Source organism: Dendronephthya gigantea, unplaced genomic scaffold, assembly GCF_004324835.1.
Source record: "Dendronephthya gigantea isolate DGI-Jeju-01 unplaced genomic scaffold, DenGig_1.0 000001F, whole genome shotgun sequence".
NCBI classification, from domain to species: domain Eukaryota; kingdom Metazoa; phylum Cnidaria; class Anthozoa; order Malacalcyonacea; family Nephtheidae; genus Dendronephthya; species Dendronephthya gigantea.
Window position 1 is genome coordinate 668,752 of NW_021163011.1, and position 14,752 is coordinate 683,503.

At 36.8% G+C, this 14,752-nt stretch overlaps 1 protein-coding gene and 1 pseudogene across 1 annotated transcript; both read right to left on the reverse strand.

Moving 5' to 3' along the window:
• Positions 1-5,532: 5,532 nt before the first annotated feature.
• Positions 5,533-8,153, reverse strand: LOC114530472 (annotated as a pseudogene).
• A 1,100-nt stretch (positions 8,154-9,253) lies between these two features.
• LOC114530489 (cystic fibrosis transmembrane conductance regulator-like) lies at positions 9,254-11,393 on the reverse strand. Its single transcript, XM_028552059.1, has 5 exons — positions 10,866-11,393; positions 10,328-10,701; positions 10,115-10,179; positions 9,365-10,009; positions 9,254-9,261 (listed from the first exon to the last, which is right to left on the reverse strand). Exons 1-5 carry the CDS (start codon positions 11,391-11,393, stop codon positions 9,254-9,256), a joined length of 1,620 nt encoding a protein of 539 aa, XP_028407860.1.
• Between the last annotated feature and the right edge of the window lie 3,359 nt (positions 11,394-14,752).

Below are 14,752 nucleotides of genomic sequence, written 5' to 3' on the forward strand. Positions count from 1 at the left end.
TTCATTATGAACTTGAATAATGAAAGAACTACGTAAAAGAGAAGATTTAGGTAAGTTAGAAAAATATAGCTGTTTATTTCAAGATCTGTTGGCGCTGTGGTGAACGCGATCGTCGTGTTGAATGGTTCATATTAAGTTAAAGCTACGAATATAAGGTATGGGTACAATTATCTGTGTTTTAGACAAGAAAATAAATCATCATCATGAAATCAAAATCATCGTGAAAAGGATAAAGTAAATTAAATAACCATAGCCGTTCAGCAAAAGATCTTGTATTCTTCTGGCGAAGACAATGGTCCCAAAGTGGTAAATCGATGGTTCGAATCCTACCATGACTGATGACTGTTTTTGATTATGAACTTCGTGAAAAGGATAAATTAATTAAATTATGATCATATCATAGCTGTTCAGCACAAATTCTTGTTGTCTTATCGCGAAGACAATGGTCTTCCAAGTGGTAAATCGATGGTTCGAATCCTACCATAACCGTTTTTCATTATGACTTCGTGAAAAGGATAAAGTAAATTAAATAACCATAGCCGTCCAGCAAAAGATCTTGTATTCTTCTGGCGAAGACAATGGTCCCAAAGTGGTAAATCGATCGTTCGAATCCTACCATGACTGTTTTTGATTATGAACTTCGTGAAAAGGATAAATTAATTAAATTATGATCATATCATAGCTGTTCAGCACAAATTCTTGTTGTTTAATCGCGAAGACAATGGTCTTCCAAGTGGTAAATCGATGGTTCGAATCCTACCATGACTGTTTTTTATTATGAACTTCGTGAAAAGGATAAATTAATTAAATTATGATCATATCATAGCTGTTCAGCACAAATTCTTGTTGTCTTATCGCGAAGACAATGGTCTTCCAAGTGGTAAATCGATGGTTCGAATCCTACCATAACCGTTTTTCATTATGAACTTCGTGAAAAGGATAAAGTAAATTAAATAACCATAGCCGTCCAGCAAAAGATCTTGTATTCTACTGGCGAAGAAAATGGTCCCAAAGTGGTAAATCGATCGTTCGAATCCTACCATGACTGTTTTTGATTATGAACTTCGTGAAAAGGATAAATTAATTAAATTATGATCATATCATAGCCGTTCAGCACAAATTCTTGTTGTCTAATCGCGAAGACAATGGTCTTTCAAGTGGTAAATCGATGGATCGAATCCTACCATAACAGTTTTTAATTATGAACTTTGTGAAAAGGATAAAGTAAATTAAATAACTGTAGCCTTTCAGCACAAGATCTTGTAGTCTAGTGGTGGAGACAATGGTCTCCCAAGTGGTAAATCGATGGTTCGAATCCTACCATATCCCTTTTTCATCATGAACTTCGTGAAAAGGATAAAGTAAATTAAGTAACCATAGCCTATCCGCACGAGATCTTGTTGTCGAGTGGCGAAGACAATGGTCTACCAAGCGTTGAATTAGTGGTTCGAATCCTTCCATAACCATTTTTCATAATGAACTTCCTGAAAAGGATAAAGTAAATTAAATAACCATAGCCGTTCAGCAGAAGATCTTGTAGTCTAGTGGTCCAGATGTTGGTCTCATGTGTCGACTGTCGAAGGATCGAATCTCGCTTTAGATGGAAATTCTCATTATTAATATTTCATGGTAAGGTTATGGAGAATAAATTGGTGCAGGCTTCCAACAATCACCAGTTAGCCTTGTGGTAAAGTCGTGGACTATCAAGCACAAGATCGAGGTATCAAGAACAGAATGGTACGTTTCCCGTCGCGTGAAAAAAAATGGTAGGTATATTCTTCGGGGGAGGTTTATACTCTGTTAATCTTTGGAAATCAAAATTAATGTTTAGGGAAATCAGAGTATAGGCTGGGTGAATTAGGGGTATATGAGTACAAAAAGACTTAGTAATTGAGCAGCCCGAGCTCCCGGGGGCAGGAGGAGAGGTATAGGTGAGAAAACAGTATATAAAAAGTTAAGTCTTTTTGTACTCATTTAAACCTCTTTACTCCTATTTATCTTCCTGTTTACCTCTATCTATCCCTACTTTTTCCTATCCTCAGATATCCCTAACTATCCCCTAACACAAATAAATGTTTGAAGAAAGCTTGCTTTGAAAGTTATGAAAGGCGGGGGAAAGACAACCCCCCTCAGTCTACTCCTCGCACGAGGCGAGGGCATATTCGCCCTCTCGTTCTACTCCTCTCACACTCACAAATTCTCACTTTATTACCTTTTTCTTTTTCGGTTTATGCAGGACTTGAACCATCGACCATATACTTGGCAGATCACCGTCTTCACCACTACACCACCAGTTCTTGTAGTAAGCCTACAGTTTTTTATTTTACTTAATCTTTTTTTTTGACGAAACTTAATACCTTTTGGTAGGATCTCAAATGAAATAACAATTTAATTGAGTTCACTTTGATATTCATGATTTATTTTCTTAAATCTCAGACACTGTATCTTATTCGTAGCTTGTAACTTATTATTAGCCATTTGTGTCATCGCTATAATATCACATACAGGATCGGGCGCCTTACAGCACCATCTTTCCATAAGTTGGTTAAATGCGGCCCAAGTGAAACTAATGCATGGTTACGGTGCGATTGTTTTGTATTTTAAATGAAGTGAAGTCAAAGTAAAGTACAAGAATTAATGATGTATTTAAAAATAGGTCGGAAAAAAGTACGATAGTTAAGAATGTATTTCAATGGGTATAACTAGTATAGTTATTTGGCAACAAGCATATACATGTAGTTTGATATTACATGGTAGTATATATTACATGGTTATATTCATCATTTCCGTTCTCAGTTACGCTGACAATTGTTATTACAACAATCTGAAAAAGCTTAGGCAGCCTATCATGCGTGTCGCATTTGAAAATAAAGATTGACATCATGAAAGAGTCTATTATTTTATGGTGCAGCCTCCGAAATTCCTATCTCGTTTATAGAGTTAAATAGACAAGAGACTACATTGATCTCACGGAATTCATCCAAAGGAACAGTGATTAGTTCTTTTTATTAATATTATTATATGTATATGTGTGCAACCATGAATTAGTACGATGATAATCAGTTCAAATTCTTTAAATTGAACAAGACGCCAGTTCAGGCATTCATTCGGGCTTGGCATGTTCGTGACACCCGCGCGAGAAACGATCCTAGCTAGGACGATTTCGATTCGTTCAAAGACTTCGTGCCGCCCACGCTTACTTTTCGAAAAACCTATAGCACATTATAAAAGAAAAAACAGAGCATATTTCTCAATTCGCTTTACCTACGGTTGCCCGAGTAATCAAAAAAGGGAATTTTCTATTTCGTCACTGCCACTATTAGACCAATGGAATGCATCAGACAAAGATAGTATGCGCATGCTCACGTCAGTATATGTTTTCTTCGCTTCACGTCGGTCGTATGTAAAGCCGGTTTTCCACTAGCGATATTTTTCGCGCGAAGCGACATTTTACTTTTGTTTCAGAGCTCTCAACTGCAACCATCTGGAACAAATTGCTCAAATACAAAGGAATAAAGTCGCTTCGCGCGAAAAATATCGCTAGTGGAAAACCGGCTTAAATTGTACTACAATTTACATATCAAAAGACATGTAATATCAAAATATCAAAATTTACTTAGCACTTTTTGGCCTCACGGAATATATATGTAGAGCTCATGCACTGGTTAATGATAATCACTGCTTTCCGCCCGTGTTCGGGTGTTTACTGTTCAGCCTGCGAACCGGCATTATGCATTCCAACATTCCTTTGTGAACTAACACTAACACTAATTCGTAACATTTTAACTGAGATAACGCATGCAGGTAATCTGAATTAGCCATTTTGAAGCTGCAGTAGAAGGCTGGTAATAGTGATATTAACAATGCATCATCAGGCTTTTTTGAGGACGAAGCTTTAATTTATCTACATCCCCAAATCGTTCTTTTAATGCATTTTTAACCCAATACTCTCATCAGTGCCGTATTATAACTTCGATTCGGAATGACTAAAAAATTTCAAACTAATAAGACATCAAACTTCGAGCCACCTTTAACTGAGATAACGCATGCAGGTAATCTGAATTAGCCATCTTGGAGCTGCAGTAGAAGGCTGGTAATAGTGATAGTAACAATGCATCATCGCGTTGTTTTCAGGACGAACCTTTCGTTTACGAAAAAGTTCTTCAATTCATTGTCAGCCTTTCTACTCAACGACATCGGAATGAACAAATAAATTTCAAACTAGTCAGGCATCACACTTCGAGCAACCGTTGTTCAACAATTAATAGAAACCTTAAGCACGTAGGACGGGAACACAACGACGGCAGCTATCAATACAATGCTCCATTGAAGAAATGAATTTTTAGATATACCTATGGGAGTTTTAGACGTGATCTACGTTCTGTTTACAACGGCAGAACGTCGTTTATTACGTCCTATGTAGAACGTCTGCATTTCAGGACCAATTAAGTGAGCGCTACCTCGAATTAGGCTCTATAGAATTGTCCCTAAATTGTACAGTTGATAATATAGAAGAACGCTTTATCATAACATTTATTTAAAGGAGTATTTCAACTACGTCGTCGTCGTGTTGCCGTCCTACATGCTTAAGGTCCCTAATACTTATTTACTGAGACCGATGGAGGCATTATGTTTTGTGGATCCGAGACCTGTCGATATTTCACGAAGCGAAGCCGAGTGAGATATCGACGGTCGAGGGTCCACGAAAGCGATATCAGTGACATTGAAAGCGAGGGACAGAAAGCGATATCAGTGACATTTTTGACATATCGGCTTTATGTCGCTTTGTCATCTTCCTGAAAAAGGCACAAGATGCTCCTGGCAGAACTCTAAATTTACTGCTACTACAATCGTATCGTGAACAACCTATGATAATAAGTCCAACTGAGTTAAAAATGCTCTAAAAGCGATAAAATTTCATCTTCAGAATCAAGAATTAATAAAGATTATCCTTGATTTAGAAACACTAAGATTTAATCAAAATTATAGCAAACAACGGACGATTTTAAAGCGATTGAAAAAAATACTATCTGGTTGATGGGGCTATCCGGCTTTCATACATGCAACCGGCCTCAGTCATACACATACACTTTTTCAACTACATAGTTGTTGAGGTCCTGTTACATGGTGCAATTTTTCTTGCAACTTGCAATGCAATTCTACTTTTGAGAGATGTGCATTTGGAAACAACGAAACTTTTGTGTTTATTACACTTCATGAACTTGCAACTCATGCAAGTTGCAAGAAAAATTGCTTTAGCATGCACAGCGGCTATCCACAAAAACTAATCACAAAAATGCTCGTTATACCTGCTCCTTATTGGTGGATCAAACACGAGAATCGAAAATGTGTTATTACCGCTTTTCACAATAGCAGATTCATAAACTTTTATTAACCTGCTCGGTCTTTACCGAGAGATATTTATACCAAATCTATCAAACTAATAAGCATTTGCTAATAGAACTATATAGCTCTATAATGTCAAAAGAAGTTTTTGAAGTTGTCATCGAAACGGTGACAACAACGCCTAAACTATTTCGAAACAGATAGAACGATTTTGTTATCGCGCACACAGGATATTTTCATGAATTCCGCGAAGAATCCGTTCTTTCGGTCAAGCAGAACGGTTTGCCTATCAAATTCTACGATGGAACCTTGATTGAAAACCATAATTCTGTCGCATTTTTTAATCGCGTCCATACGATGCGTGATAATTATCATTGTGCATTCTTTATCATTGTCAAAAATAACCTCGTGAATTTTCTGAGCAGTGTCCTTGCTGACTTTGCCCGTAGCTTCATCAAAAATGATAATTTTGTTTGCCTTTAACAAAACTCTCGCAAGATGGAGCAGCTGTCGTTGACCAACACTAAAATTTGAACCACCACCAGTGCAGACATTTCCCAGCTTGTTTGGTAGACTTCCCACGTGATGGCTCATCTGCATCTGATCCAAAACCTTCCATATTTCGGAGTCGTCGTGTTCACCCATTGGGTCTAGGTTTTCTCTGATAGATCCGTTGAAAAGGACAGGTGATTGTGAAATGACAGAAATACGTCGACGAGTCGTTCGTGGATTTAAATATGCAATATCCCGATTGTCTACAATTATACTTCCTTCGGTTTCTGCAATTCTCATGAGTGCGGCGACCATAGACGATTTACCAGCACCTGTCCTCCCAATAACGCCGATTTTTTCTGCTCTTTGGATTTGAAAAGATACATTTTTCAAAACCTTAGGCCCTTTCTCATAATACGACAAGGAAACATTTTTGAATTCAACCCCACCGAATTCTGGCCAATCGTCAGGTGGTTCGTCACCGATTCCGTTTCCTGCTTCAGCCTTTATTTTTGTATACGCAAGAGCTCTCTCGGCGGAGGTCATCAAAGCCTGTACCTCGACAGCACTGCGAATAGCTTCTGCCACATGCATAGCACTGTGAAATGTGTACAGAATAGCCACGGAAGCGATAGCTAAAATGCAAACAGAATTATTTAACAACACTTAACACATTACTTTTTAACAACACTTTTTATTCGCTTTCAATTTGACGTTAAAATAGCTCCTTTCAAATTTAAAACCGAAGTTATTGTTGGTGCTAACAGATAGCTATAACAATGTCATTTCAATATTGCATTGCTGATTTTGATCTTTTAAGAATTACACGGGAAAAAAGCCTAGTTTTCATTTCATGAATTGTTGTCATAAAGCCGGAATACGAAATTTAAAAAAATTTATCGAGCTATTTCTTTGAAAAAATATAGCGTATTTTTCTGCAATAGCAATTTTTTGGCTCTATAAAAATTTTCAAAAAGAGCTGTCCTGCAGTTGTTACCATGAAACCGTTTTTGGTGAAAAAAGAGGAGGTTTTAGCAAAGCAAACACGCCTATATGTACTACAAAATAATACGGTTTTATTTGTTACATTACTAACCTGCAGTTGAAGAATCTTTAACAAAATACAACTCAATAGTTACGAAAGTAGTCAGGAAAGTTACCAGGATAACATCGATTATGAGTGCAAACCACCGAGAGGCCGAGTAATAAGCAAACATGGCTTGATGGTGACGGTCAATGAGACTAAATAGAAAGTTTTGTGCAAAAATATTTTGTAATTAACTGGCTTTAATGCTAAACATGGTGAGTAGAAAAAAAGTGATGCCTTTCATATTCAAATAAGCCGCGAACTTATGACTGGCCTATATATTGACAATTAGACTATATGACAATTCCCAGTGATAACCTTCAACGTGACACGTGTTAAGTTACTTAAAACAATAGCAAGCACCGATGCAGTAACAGTATATACAAGCAATAGAATTATAATAGAACATTGATTATCAAAAAGGGGTACTCATTGGGGGTGGGTGTGCTGACTGCGCAGGAGAAAATAAGTTGCACCACCAAAAAATTTATATGACGAAAATAATCACGCCAAGCTAAAAATATTTTCAGGTGTGGAACGGAAATAATTAAAGACAGACCTACAATCACACATTTATTATATCTTGATTATCGTTCTTAAGAAATGGCATCCACTGCACCGCGACCTTCCCTTTCTCTTGGATGCGACACTTGCCCTGCTACATTCTCCGCTTATTTAGAATCAAAATAGGCGATAAAGCAAGGGTTGGTATTAAATGTGAGAGATGATGTGCATTCGCATTGTTTTAAAGAATTTAGCAAACTATTAATTGTGCCTATAATTTTCTGATTTATCAACCGAGTATCAGTGTTAATTTCTTGAGTATAGTAATTATTCATTACCTTATTAAAACACTGGTAAATTCTTCCTGCCTCTTATGCACACGGATAATCCTCAGTCCCTCTATGGTGTTTGAAAAATGGGAATACAGCGGACCCCCAGCTTCAGACATTAGACGTTTAATGTCCATAGCCGGTTTCAAGAAAAATCTTGACACTCCATAACATATGATGATTATAAGAAAAATCACCGGCGTTAGAATGCTGTTAGCCACGATACCTAAGCACACGGCTGTCAGTATCAATATCGTGCATTGAACCAAGTACGCCAAATTATATGGCAAAAGATCGTCTAAATTAGTCATGTCTTGTGAAAATCTGTTGAGGATACGACCGGTCGGATTCACAGCGAAAAATTCAGTCGGAGCGCGGAGAAGACAAGTCGTCATGTGGTTATGGATTTTGTAGTTTGCTCGAATCGGTAAAAGGAAAATGCAAAATTTTACCAGCATTGTGATCAATACAGAGATAATCACGTATATAGGATACACCACTAACGCTCTCTGTAACTTTTCTTTCTGTTCTATTATATTTGGTAATGACGAAGTTTGGATATCGACCCATGTGCTTAGACCACCTATAGAATAACATTGGAATTGAATTAAAGTTTGACATTTAAATTAATAAAGTTAATTTTTTAAAACGACGCCATATCACGCCCCGGATGATCATGCAAAAAACGACCAATATTTGTATATTGAATAAGGTTTAAGGTTTCAATATTTCTTCTTTATTTTTTTCTGCCAAAAAGTCAAAAAGCGAAGAACCCGAGCACGTGAAGTTCCATGCGTGTAATAGAAACGCTACAATCCAATAGGTTAATGTGTTCAAACGAATCTGCATGGTCATCTTATCTACCGTTATTTCTTGAATTTACCAAATATTCTAGTGAGAGTTGATTATTAATTAGAAATGACATTGCGACACCAAAATTAACCTTCGGCGTAATTACGGCATATGTACCTTGTGCTGCTCCAGTCACCAATAATATCAGGAGAAGCATAAACGCTGGAGCTGCGTGCCTCAGGTATTGCGCATAGACTCTGAAGGAAACACGACCAACTTCGCGATCTTCCATAGATTCCCGAAATTTTACAGCATGTGCTATACTGCTGTCCATTTTTGGAAGCTGAAATTCGCCATCATTCTCCATATACCTTCGATCTTTCTCATCCTGAATCTTAAGTTCGGGCATCCTTGTTTTAACTTCATCTATTGTTCCCTGAGCAACAATCATACCTACAGAAGCATACAAGAATAGAAATATAGTTCATGTGAAGCTTATTGTTGCCCTGGTACACATTTTCAATGTAATCAGGTTGATTACATTATTATACATTATCACAAAAGGGGCGAGTTATAAATATGATGATGAATATGAGCCATTTTTGTCATTCCTGCTTACCTTTATCCATTTTCACAATGAAGTCAGCTTCGCTGAAATATTTATGGGAGACTAGGAGTACAATTTTTTCCGATAAAATTCCTTTCAGGACACTTTTGAAAATTTTTTCTGCTACCTTGACATCTAAAGAAGTGAATGGATCGTCCAGCAAGTATATATCCGCTCTCGAGTAAACAGCACGTGCCAATGCAATACGTGTGCTTTGTCCTCCACTTAGTGTCGCACCGTTTTCTCCAATACCTGACAGATCGTTTGCCGGCAGTCGTATAAAATCATCTTCTAACTGACATGCTCTAACAGTCTCGTAGTACCACTCTTTGTCATATGGTTTACCAAACAAAATGTTCTCACGAACGGTTCCTGGAAACACCCAAGGTTTATCGGAAACATACGCAATACTTCCAGAACGTTCTAAAAAGCCACTGGTTATGGGAAGCTCTTCACCGAGAATGCTAGCTAACAGTGAGGATTTTCCACTGCCTACCGAACCGGTAATGATGGTCAACCCCGTCGATGATCTTTCTAAAGAAATACTATTCAACATTGGCAAGCCGTCGTCATCTAAATGATTTAAATTATTGAATTTAGGTAATTTACTTGAAAGATTATTTAGTGAAATGTGCGGTGAACATTTAACAGCCTGCGACGCCTTGCTCGTCTCCTGGGCTGATTTTCGTACAAATGCTGAACCATCGCCTTCGTAAAAATGATTTGCGTTTATTGCGACCTGCACAACTTCGGCACGTTCAAAGAAAAGTTGTATCCGATAAAGTGCTGTCATTATATCGGTGGTGAAATGAATGGCGAGTGGAGTGCTAAGGAGAATCGTATTACTTAGGCCTAAAAAAAGCAACATCAATGTAAATATGGCGCAAAATGTAAGCATGGATCTGTCGGTAAGAAGAAGCACCATAATTGTCAAGAAAGTCCCAATTTGGTGTCCACACACGTTGAAAGTTAGACTGATGGACAATATGATCCAGCGCTTCGCTTTAAACTTGATTTCTTGCCTAAATAGAATATGAAAGATGAAAATGTAAATCTTACGGATCGAAGTTTAAATTGGTGTCCAAAAATAAACATTACGTTAAAGGAAGCTTTTCAAAGAATTTTATTGAAGTGATGAACATTAATGCATGAATGAGATTGTGAGCATACCATCTTGTCTGTTGAATTTTTCTCTCGTAGATTTCTTCCAAGCAATTCAGTTTCACGGAATGAATGCTGGTAAGAAATTCTCGCAGGTAACCAAGACGTTTCTCTGCTACACGAGAAGCATTTCGTCGTAAATTCACGTCGACATTCGTCACCAAAATTCGGAAAGCAAAGAAGAAGACAAATACGAGAAGACCAGGAACAACTTTCCATTCAAGAAGTGATGCAAGCCAACAGATGTATATAAACGCTACAACTAGCTTTCGAATTATGTATGGAAACGATTTGTCTGCCATCAAGACGATACGTTGGGTATCGTTGCATATCAATTCCATCACTTCTTCTGCAGATATAATCGCCTTACTACATTTCAACACCTGCAAGAAAAAATAGCAAAAAGTATCTAATTAAACTGATATAGCTGGGATAGTGTTGAATGCTCTGTGTATAAACTGTAGGTAGAACAACTTATAGCAGTTAAACAATAATCATATAGGAGACAATTAGTAGCTTTAAAACAACTTTATTTCGAAGTTTTTACCTTTTGATAAATCAAGCCTATCAGAGCCGCTCTCGCCTTCATTCCCAGAACAGGTGTGACCAAGTTAATATGTCGTGAGCTAAACTTCTGAACTAAGAATCCAATAATCATTCCCCATACGTAGACAAGATTCACACTTCTGGATTTGCGGATTTCATGGGTAACTCTATAACTCCTCAACGAAACTATTAGCTTCAAAACGAAATACCGATAGAAAATATTTCCCGCGATGAAATAAAAAGTCAGAAAGCATAAAAGTCCGTATTCTCTCCAGGTAAAATATTTCAGCATTGCCTTCCAAAGTTTTGGTCGTCTATTTTCTCGTTTTGCTGAATTCGTTTCATCAGTCCAAACCTTTTCCAAGCGCTTGATTCGATGTTGAGCACAATACTCCCCTCGAATAGGATAAAGATTCTCATGATTAAGAGGACTTGTGTTTCCTCTCCTCAGCAGGTCAAAAACCCACCACAATGTTATTTTGGAAATGAAGTTGGCGTTATCTTGAGGATGAACTTTCGTGTTGCTCATTGTTTCATTGCACCGCCTAGGAATACGAAAATGTCATGTAAATACATTACAATGTTATTTACCGGCTGCGAGGTCCGGATGCAAAAAACTGTGCCCAAGGTTTCGAAAACGGCCGTTACCATATGGCTGTTACCATAGCAACTAAATCACGGCAAATCTATTAAAATAACAACGTATTGACAGACGAAAAAAGGCGTAAAATCATCCAAACTAAGAAGTTTGTCGGGTATGTTTTTTTATTTTTAACAGTCTTTTAGCCTTTTCCAGAAAGGTTTTCAGACATTTTAGCCGAATGTTGTTTTGGTTTTGTCGTTTTGTTTACATTTTTCACAGCGGGCCGAATGCATTTCACAGCGGGCCGGAGGCATTTCACAGCGGGCCGAATTATAAAATCGTCTCTCGAGCAACAAATTCAACTATAATCATAATTGTGCAACAAATAGTTTTAAACACTACAATTTTCAGCGAAATTTCAATCTTTTTAAACAAATTCACCTTTAAGAATAAATGCTTTCCCAATCAAAATAATTTTAACAAATTTCACGAATAAATTCAAAGAGGTGTAATACATTTTTGATAAATCCACATATTAAACTTACAAAATACTGGCATGCTTTAAAATACAAAACTTATATAACCATTTATCTGGTCTAAAACGCTAAAAAAATGCTCCAAATTTGTAGATTTTTTACCATCAACGTAAACCCATATTTTAATTTAGCCAATCGTATGTTTGCACACGTTTGCTAGTTATCCGTTTAACTCGTCTCAAACTCACGCATCCGCATTAGGGCTAAATGCGCGGTGTGTGTCAATTGACATGCACTTGGCTTTAGAGATACGTTTGGTGGCGGTAATAAAGAAATTAAAATAACTTAAAGCTCCCCTATTTAAATCATTCCCAAAATTTTGTATCCCTGTTTTTATTTGCCGGAATACATTTTTTCAGTTATATTATAAAAATTTAAAGTACGAACCCGCTATCTGGTTCCTCATGCAGCCAATCATAATTTCTGTCATCTCGTGTGGTCCAACTTCAAGGCCGTTTTACATTACATTTGCTCACTCTCGCATCAATATATAGAATATTCGATATGGTAACAGCCTTGGGGAAGAAAATATCTTTCAGTATATTGCACCTTCCTTGAATAACGTGAAAGTTCTAACAATTGTAACAACAAAATTCTCGTAAGATTTTTGTCGCAAGCACTGGCGTAGCCAGCATCGATAATTGGGGGGGGTCCATATTCATATATTCATGTAAACAGACTGTAAAGACAATTGATTTGAAAAGAAATTAATCCTGCATATCACGAATATATGAATATGGACCCCCCCAATTATCGTTCTGGCTACGCCGCTGGTCGCAAGAAGGTTACCAACTTTGTTATAATTAAATTTGAAACATGTTAAATGGAAGAGTGGGCGGTTGTCCTCGAGCGTAACTTGCTGTAGCAATAAATTAGCCCTTCGTGTGGCGAATCTGTTGACTAAAAGTATAGCAATAATATCAAGAATTACATCATTATCATTATAGATACTGGTACTTACAAGAATTAGCCCTTTTTTATTTTGATCATAAACGCGTAAATCTATATCGAGTTCGCCTAGGCGTATTCATCACGGTTGAGAAAACAGTTAAAACACTAGAGGTGAATTTTCGTGTATACATACCGTCTTAAAAGAAACCTGACAATAACAAAGATCTTGTGATTTACCTTTAGTATGCTCGAAGAGTTTTTTTAGAAAAGCGTCATGAGTGTTTCTGTATGTATAACAGTATATTGCAGAGTTTTCTTATATTATCATACACACCCCTGCAAATTATATACCCATTCATTTTAATTAGCAATTCAAATTCACACAACAAGTGAAACAATTTGAATCGCGAAAGTTATTTGGGTTTATTTTAATTTCAAAGTAACCCACAATTAACATGACAGAGCTGATAACCTTCTGCTGACAGCAGGAGTTTACGGACTAAAGACATGCAGTGGATGGACCTGTTTCTGCTTTTCTTTTTCTGAATTATACTTTCTGCATGTAACCATGTACGCGTTTTCGGATGAAGTACATTACCGTTTATTTTCTACAATAATTACGATGATAATGAATGATTAGTTAAAAGATCACGTTAATGCCTCAATCACTTAGCAGTGACATACGCGTAATTCGTGACAATTGTCATCTATACACGCTATATAACAACATATTCCCCCTTTCAGAGTCAGGTTAGCTTTTTTGAAGAATGCTTTTTTTAGAGATGGTAAAAGCATAGATTCAATTTTCACCGGCGACGGAAAATTAAATTACGTTATTGCAAACTTGTTTTAAAGAATAACACAAGCGAGTACTTTATATAAAATGCTGGCGGTACGCCATTGGCTAGGACCGCTAGGTTTGAAAGCAGACGTTTATGCATGCATGTATAGGCGTTTACGTTTTTTTTATCACATTCGCCGTTGTGAGAAACAGTGGCGTAGCCAGCCCGACAATTTAGTCATGCTATGCTAATATTTTGGTGTTCATTGACTGTGAAAACAATGAATTTCAAAAGAAATGAATAATGATAATAATATAAAATTTGCATAGCATGACTAAATCGTCACGATTTTTTTCTTCTCGATGAACAAAACCATGCATGCACCGAATTAAAATGCCGACCCTACTTCGATTTTTGACGGCTTTTTTCGTTGATCTCTGTAAAAGCACACGGACATAAAGTATGAATAATTGTATTAAAATTATATTGGATATAAAAGAAAATAAAGTTTCGTTTTAATGGTTTCACAACATGCATGATTTTTGGACCAGGAACTGGTCCCTAACCGCTGCTAATCTTCTTCTTCTTCTTCTTCTTGTTAGGGGGCGACGCTCTTTAAAAAAACCCTAAGGCTCTATGTCATTACTTGTTTGATCGGAATGAAACTTGGCACAATTATTCTAAGCAATATTCCGGCCGCATCGATTGACGGAGTTCGAATTTTTACTTTTGACCTTTGAAGCAAGTTACAAGCAATTCTTGATATATTTGCAGCAAATAATATATACATATCATTAATATTCAGCCTATATAAAGGTAAACGGAAACGATTAGAAATACATTGTCCTCTCCATTGTTATAAATACAATGCAGTTCAGAAATTAAACTCGGTTACGCAGTCCCTGGTCCCTATAGTACGATCGTACTTGTTATCATAATTTTAATGCAAAATTGAGATTAATTCATATGAATTATATTTGTCTCATATAATTCTGTCCAGTAGCGTAACCAGCCCGACAATTTAGTCATGCTATGCTAATATTTTGGTGTTCATTGACTGTGAAAACAATGAATTTCTAAAGAAATGAATAATGAT

What these genes read in the sequence shown, in the direction of transcription:
- LOC114530489 (XM_028552059.1), bottom strand. Translation starts at nt 11,393, where the DNA reads ATGAGCAACACGAAAGTTCATCCTCAAGATAACGCCAACTTCATTTCC. An exon ending in TAGGCTTGATTTATCAAAAG is followed by an intron (nt 10,702 to 10,865) that starts GTAAAAACTTCG and finishes TTTTTCTTGCAG; the next exon opens with GTGTTGAAATGTAGTAAGGC. An exon ending in CAGTCTAACTTTCAACGTGT is followed by an intron (nt 10,010 to 10,114) that starts GTGGACACCAAA and finishes TGCTTTTTTTAG; the next exon opens with GCCTAAGTAATACGATTCTC.